The sequence below is a fragment of the Theropithecus gelada genome, chromosome 7a (assembly GCF_003255815.1).
Source record: "Theropithecus gelada isolate Dixy chromosome 7a, Tgel_1.0, whole genome shotgun sequence".
In the NCBI taxonomy this organism is placed as follows: domain Eukaryota; kingdom Metazoa; phylum Chordata; class Mammalia; order Primates; family Cercopithecidae; genus Theropithecus; species Theropithecus gelada.
The window spans coordinates 4,833,385-4,840,623 of record NC_037674.1 but is presented as its reverse complement, the minus strand read 5'-3'; the positions used below and the strand labels follow the sequence as shown (position 1 = coordinate 4,840,623).

The following is a 7,239-nucleotide window of genomic DNA, read 5'->3' as shown; positions in this document are numbered from 1 at the left end:
TAGAACAGACATGAAACTGTTTAGATATGGGAAAATATGTAATATAGTTAAGAGGTCCAAACCCTGAGTAGCTGAACCAAAGAATAATTGGGCAAATAAAGAGATAAGGAGGGATGTTTTAGACCCCTCATTAGAAAGCAGACAACAGCAGCAGCAATAAAAAAACAAAGGTGTCTGTTCAAAAGAAGGCTATGCTTCAGCATGGCTTCTTCTAAATCTGTTAGCCTTTCATGCGATTCATATCAGCCCTCTTCTTTGTCACATCTTTGAGGAAATTGACTGTGTCTTCAGCCAGCATGTGGTTTTTTTTTTTTTTTTTTACCTAGCCTCTAGTCAATTCTGAAATTTATTTCCCTTCTCCTTTTTACTCTATTTATTTTGAGAAACTCGTTGTACAGCCCCATATGCTTGTGTGTGTGGTCACACAGCAGAGCCCAAGACACAAAGAGAGCCTCCTCCCGACTTCACCCCTCTGCACACCGCTTTCACGTTGTTAATTGCTTCTCATCCTATAGAACCAATTTATGCCTCACCTCTCTAGGGCAGTCTGAGTCGTGTGCACCTGTTTGTGCCTCTTTAGGCCCCACACTTCTCCTAGGATGGCACTCACTGCACTGAAGTGTAATTATCTTTATTCACCTGCTTCTTTCAATTCAGCGAATGCTCAGCAAGCACAGGACAATGTCTATTCTGTTCACTCTTGCATCCCTACCTCCTAGCCCTGCATCTGCAGCATATTAGGCACTCAGTACGCACTCTGAATGAATGCATAAAATAGCATGTAGTAATTTAGACAACTATAGCAGGGTCCAAGGATGCCAATTTCAATTCACTCTTGCTAGTACAGGATATTCATTTTTATTATATATTTGATCAATTCATACAGACAAAGTATCTTTACTTAATTAGTGAGATTGTATTTGTTTTTCATTTTGTGTTTACTATTAAGGCACTGACCTCTCTGTGTCCTTGGCCCATTTATCTAGTAATAAGTTGTTTCTTTTTTGCTTTTTTTAAAAATATATACTTTATAGGACAAATGTGCACAACGTGCAGGTTTGTTACATAGGCATACATGTGCAATGTTGGTGTGCTGCACCTATCAACTCATCATTTACATTAGGTATTTCTCCTAATGCTATCCCGCCCCCAGCCCACCCGCCACAGGCCTCAGTGTGTGATGTTCCCCACCCTGTGTCCATGTGTTCTTGTTCTTCAACTCCCACCTGTGAGTGAGAACATGCGGTGTTTGGTTTTCTGTCCTTGTGATAGTTTGCTTAGAATGATGGCTTCCGGCCAGGTGCGGTGGCTCACACCTGTAAACCCAGCAATTTGGGAGGCTGAGGCGGGCAGATCACGAGGTCAGGAGATTGAGACCATCCTGGCTAACACGGTGAAACCCCGTCTCTACTAAAAATACAAAAAATTAGCCGGGCGAGGTGGCTGGCACCTGTTGTCCCAGCTACTCGGGAGGCTGAGGCAGGAGAATGGCGTGAACCCGGGAGGCGGAGCTTGCAGTGAGCCGAGACTGTGCCACTGCACTCCAGCCTGGGCGAGAGAGTGAGACTCTGCCTCAAAAAAAAAAAAAAAAAAAAAAAAAAAGGTAAAGCAGAGGTAATGTAGATAGGTATAAATTAGCTAAAGAAAAAAAAAAAAGAAGGCAGAAAAACAATGGAGGCAAAAACTTGTTTCAAAAATCATTGCTGCAAACACTCTAACAAAATAATCCAGTACCTAGTAGTTTTTCTAAAAAAGAAAGTGATCCACTCATCTCGGCCTCCCAAAGTGGTGAGATTAGAGACATGAGCCACTGCGCGCCTATCCTACATTACCTCTACTTTATTATTATTATTATTTTTAGTTTTTGAGATGGAGTCGTCCTCCATCTCATTTATTTTTTGAGATGGGGTTGTCTCGCTCTGTCGCCCAGGCTGGAATGCAGTGGTGCGATCTCGGCTCACTGCAAGCTCCACCTCCTGGGCTCACACCATTCTCCTGCCTCAGCCTCCCGAGTAGCTGGGACTACAGGTTCCAGCCACCACGCCTGGCTAATTTTTTTGTATTTTTAGTAGAGACGGGGTTTCACCGTATTAGCCAGGATGGTCTCATCTCCTGACCTCATGATCCACCTGCCTCGGCCTCTCAAAGTGCTGGGTTTACAGGCGTGAACTACCGTGCCCTTTATATTGGCTAATTGTTGTCAGCCACATATGGTTTTGTTTTCTCATGTGGATGGGTAGGTCTTTTCGAATATTTTGAGTTACTTCACTTATATAACAAATATTTATCAAATGCATCCATTATGGCCCCTCCTTACATCAAGTATCAAGGAAACAATGAACAGGATACAGACAACTCTAACCTTTAAGTATGTAACAATCCAGGAGGAGAGAAATAAAAGGCACATAATTATAACCAGTATGTGTATTTTGAGTGCATTGAGAACACAGCTGTGCTTAGAGGTTAGGGAGAGCGTTCTCCCAGTAAGTAGTGTTCATGAGTTGGTCAGGTAAGACTCAAGTTGGAGAAGGACCTAAAAGGGTTTTCAAGCACAGGAAATATTTAACTGCATAAGAATTTCACTTAAAACATTTCTATTTAATAATGATACTGCTTACAGTTATTTATTTCCTCTCAGGACAGCTTATACTAGGTGTCTTTATATTTTATATTAAATTTGCAAAGATCCCTTTTCCCTTCATGTCTTTCATAAAATGAAATTAACAAATTGAAATATGTTTGCAGGTGTTTGTGAAGAAATGAGGTTCCAGCTGGCAGGTAGAAGTTCACATGTTATGGGGAGTTAGGAGAGCCTCTCCCACCCACAGCAGTCTGGGCTTTGGCACACTGTCATGTTGGACTGCAACACTGAGGACCTGCTGACCCCTTCCCCACTGACCCATCCCAGGACCTTGTAGGTGAATCTTTTGGTAAATGTTTGACCAACTCTCCAGTCTTTCCATGTAGAGCCCAGCATGAAAATCCAAGAGAGCTGCTGGGTGCTCCCTCCCCGTGCCCAAAGCTGCTGTCTCTGCAGGATCAGGTGTCATGAAGTAAACTCATTTTACATCTGGAAGCCTCTTTCTCTAGGTCTGGCTGCCTCCTAGGCAGCATCGGGGAAGAGTCGCTCTGCCCCATGCCTTACTCCTTTCTCACATTCTGACGTTCTGTTTCTCCTGTAAAGGCTAGGTCTTCTATGGCCTGGCTAGGGTGCTTGTGTGAATGAACTTGGGACAGCTTTGGAAAGGGTGGTTCTCCGTGCCTCTCACAGCAGAGAGGGAAAGTGGACACAAAACAAGGAGTTAAATGGGGATGTAAAGGGACTGTTTGCCTAGTGATTTCTGGGCTTGACTGCAAGAAGTCCACAGGGGTTATAGCTCCTGCAAGGCATCAATCCAGGAGTGAGGGGAGTATTAGGGCATTAGAGAAAATGACCAGCACTGTGTGTGGCAGGAACAACAGCCCATAGTCCTACTCCAGAAACGAAACATCCTGGATATCCCCACAATTTTAAATGATAAGGGGCAGATTAATTTTGATTCTGGAGAAACTTTTTGATGGGTTGTGGGGAGGTAAGATTTCTAAACAATCCTAAGACTTCTGAAGAGGTGAGACACTCACATTGGTTTTGTGTAAGAGGTGCCATCAAAGCCAGGTCACTCCTGCCTGGGTGATTGCAGAATGTCCCCCTTTCCCTGCAGAACCCCCTTGAAAGGCTTCACCAGAAGCTTTTAAACTGGGATGGATTTCATCTCAGCATGAACAGGGGCTTCAGCATTTCCAGCACCTGCCCCCACCTGTTAAGGAATGCCAGGAAGTGTTGGGAATTTCAGCTCCCGATCCAAATTATAATTCCCTCACCCTAATAGGACTCCCAGTTTACTTCTTTGAGGTGTTATGTGACACGTGTCCTCTCCATTATTACTCTTCCACAGAAAAGTTTCTGGCTTTGGCCAAATGGTCTTTCCCACTCTTTTGTAGTTTAAAGGACTTCTGTTCTTATTAAAGCCCCTTTTCTCCCCTTTACCCCTTGCAGGACTAAAAATTCACAATGAGATTTTCTTTCAGGCATTGCCCCTAAAGCCCACTTGCGGCCCATCCCATCCTCTGAGGATTACCTAGTGGCTCACCGCAACTCAAGGGCTGCGAGGCCAGAGACATCCTGATGGGCAACCCACCTCCCTCTCTTAGGTGTCTTGTGTGTTTGTCAGAGAAAGCACCTTCACTTCCAACCCTCAGGAAAGATTGTTTCCAATCCCAGCTTCACTGCTCAACAGGAATATCACTTTATCAGGTTAATTAATCTCTCCGAAAGTTAAGTTTCTTAATTTGCACAATCAGAATGATATTGCTTTCTCCAAAATATCATAAGAATTAGAAAAATAAAATTCCTAGCCTTTTTGTATGTGTGGCCCATGAACCCATGTGAGTGTGGGCTCCCACATGAAATTTAAATATAAACTTAAAATAAAATAACCTAAAAACCACAGGGTGTAGGGGAGTTGAAGGCAGGTGGGGACAAATGTGGACTCTGGATTCATTGTGAGTTCTAGTCCTAGCACCTTCTCTTATTAACCTTTATGAGCTATGGGAAGTCCATTACCTACATTATTCCTGTGTTTCCTCCATGGTGCAGAGGCAGTTGGTGCCTGCCTGACAGGCCTGTTGTGAGGATTAGATAAAAGGAGAAAAATACACGTCAGGGCTCATGTACAATGTCTCACTCTTTAAGTGCCCACAAAGCATCTATTAATTTTGATAAAATGTAGAAACTTAAGGGAAGGAAACTATTTTTGGTTTTTATTCCCATAGGATGTGATTATGGACAATCTTACTGTTTTTTTATGCTTTTCTATATTTGTGCATGTTTTTGAAATAAACATGAGTTACATTTAAAGACAAAACTACAAACTTCACAAATTTAGGAGTAATCATGAGTAGCGATTTTTCCCACCCCATTAGCGGAAACAGTTACATCTGTGTATACTGTAAAATAGAGAATTGTCTCACTCCCAACCATACTGCTTTGTTAAAATGATAACGTACACTTCCAGAAATGATTGTATCACAAGAATCTTTAATGTTTCCTTTAAAGTTGACTCACGGTGGGGTTGTATATGTGTTTAGTAAAGTGTGCCACGTGCTCTCACATTGAGACCAGTCCAGTTCAAATTAGTTTACTCCACGAGGATGTTTTCAGTCCCCAGCAAGGTCATGAGGGCCTTGACATTTCTTGGTCAGGCCGGCTTTGCTGGTGAGTTTTTCCAAACTCTGCAGGAGCAGTCTACCCCAACACACATCTCAGTCCCACATAAAATAATAAGATGGAAACGTTCTCAATGTACTTCATCAGTTTAGCACATCTCTGGTACAAAAATCCAAGAAAGGTACCACAAAAGCGAAAGCACCAACCAAGCTTACATATAAACGAACATGCATACATCCTAAATACTACACAATAGTACCCAAATGAATACAACATTGCATTAAAGGTATAAAAGCACTGTACTGAAAACGTAAAAGTTACACGTGAATACTGCACTGTAAATCCTGAACACTCTAATGACCCACCCCCACCCTTCCACAGCCCTGGTGAGGATCAGAAAGCATTCATCTGCCTCCAGACTTGGCTAGTCCTCGGAGACACTGCTGCGAGGGCAGTGGGCAGCGGGATTAGCCTCCCGCAGAGCTCTGGCCTCCTCCAGAGCCTCTCTGTATCGGGAGGGCCAGGCCTGGGGGTCTTTCTTAAAGACCCTGGCCAGGAACTCCATGATTTGCAGCTTGGTGATTTCGCGGCTGGCCCGGGAGCCCCAGAAGAACTCGTACTCGGGCGGCTCCACGTACGGGACGCGCTGGTACTTCAGGTAATTCTGCTGGACGAACTCCTCAGTGATGAGCTTCCGCACGTCCCCGAAGGTGGAGTGCTTCTTCCAGGGCCGCAGCCCCAGGATGCGGAGCACGTTCCAGACCGCGCTCTCTCTGGCGCCGCGGCCCTTCACGTAGATGAGGCTCAGGATCATGAGGAGGAGACCTGTCATGGGCATGCGGTTGCTCAGCGCCACCCTGTCCAGCTCCTCGGGCTCCAGCGCTTTGACCAGCGCAAACTCCATGGTGTGCAGGCTGGTTAGCCTCAGGTGCAGCCCGAACACCCGGGCGAGGATGAGGCTGGTGCGCCGGAGGATGCTCCTGCACCACTTCTTGTAGCTGCCGATGACATCTTTCACCATGTCTGGAAACCAGATGATCATCTTCTTCTGGTCCTTGACCAGCACGTACCACATGAGCTCGTGCGCCTTCTGCACCAGCTGCGCCGGGGCTGGCGGGGCCGGGCCGGGCTGGGCCGCGCTCGGGGCCTGGTGGGCGCGGCCCTCCTCCGCGGCCTGCTGCAGGGCCTTCGGGTCGTCCTCGTCGCTCGGGGCCTGGGGAGGCTGCGCGGCCTGCGGGGCGGCCGTCGGGCCTAAAGGAGGGCTCTGCGGCTCTGCCAGGGTCTCGGACGGAGGAACCCCCTCCGGAACCCCAGGGCTGCTGTGCACCTCGGAGCTGGGGGCCTCGGCTGCAAAGTTAGGGTCGCTTAGATCCTTACTTTGTTCTGACATGTCTGCGCCGTCTGGCAAGGGCAGGGCCTCTGCGTCCAGGAGCTCTTCGAGCCTGCGCTCCCTCCGCGGATTCCTGGAGAGGAAGTGCGCGTTGCTGTGCGCGGCGCCTTCCGCAGCGGCGGGCAGGGCGGGGCGGCGGCGGGACGCGGCACTGCGCCTGCGCGACTGCGGCCTCGGCCAGCGGCTGGGGGCGGGCGGGGCAGCGCGGAGCCCCGACGGGGAGGGTCCCTGGCTAGGCTTCACCTGCGGGGAGAGCGATCCCGGGGTTTCCCGTTTGGGCTGAGGAGATCTAGGGCAGGAGAAGAGTGCGATGGATGCGTACTGGAGAAGGGGCCAGTTTAGGAGAAAGACGATAACTTAAGTTTTTGGGATGTTGGGGTCAAGTTTCTTGGGAAACGCTTACCTGATATATCCAGAATTAAGTTAAATAGGAGAGTCCCAGAGAAAGGTCTGGGCGGCTGTGTAAACTTGAGCTTTATGCGAACGAGTGAGAGGAACAGTCGGGCTTGTCCAAGAAAATGTGTAAAATGTATGTCTGAGGTTGGAATCCTGAGAAATTCCAATAAAAAATGATTGACTCCCTCCCTACCAAATCAGAGGGGTTATAAGAAAAGGAGAAATGCAGCGTGTCCTTAACGTAATT

General features: G+C 47.1%; 1 protein-coding gene across 2 annotated transcripts; it reads right to left on the bottom strand.

Moving 5' to 3' along the window:
* Positions 1-5,057: 5,057 nt before the first annotated feature.
* On the bottom strand, positions 5,058-6,735 carry NDN (necdin, MAGE family member). Of its 2 annotated transcripts, XM_025390603.1 has the most exons (2): positions 6,420-6,735; positions 5,058-6,353 (listed from the first exon to the last, which is right to left on the bottom strand). In XM_025390603.1, exons 1-2 carry the CDS (start codon positions 6,594-6,596, stop codon positions 5,631-5,633), a joined length of 900 nt encoding a protein of 299 aa, XP_025246388.1. In that variant the 5' UTR covers positions 6,597-6,735; the 3' UTR covers positions 5,058-5,630. The 2 variants fall into 2 exon arrangements, with proteins under 2 accessions (XP_025246388.1, XP_025246387.1); XM_025390602.1 differs by having other exon boundaries at positions 5,058-6,735.
* Between the last annotated feature and the right edge of the window lie 504 nt (positions 6,736-7,239).

Excerpts from the sequence above, each read along its gene's own strand:
- NDN (XM_025390602.1), bottom strand. The coding sequence starts at position 6,596 with ATGTCAGAACAAAGTAAGGATCTAAGCGACCCTAACTTTGCAGCCGAG.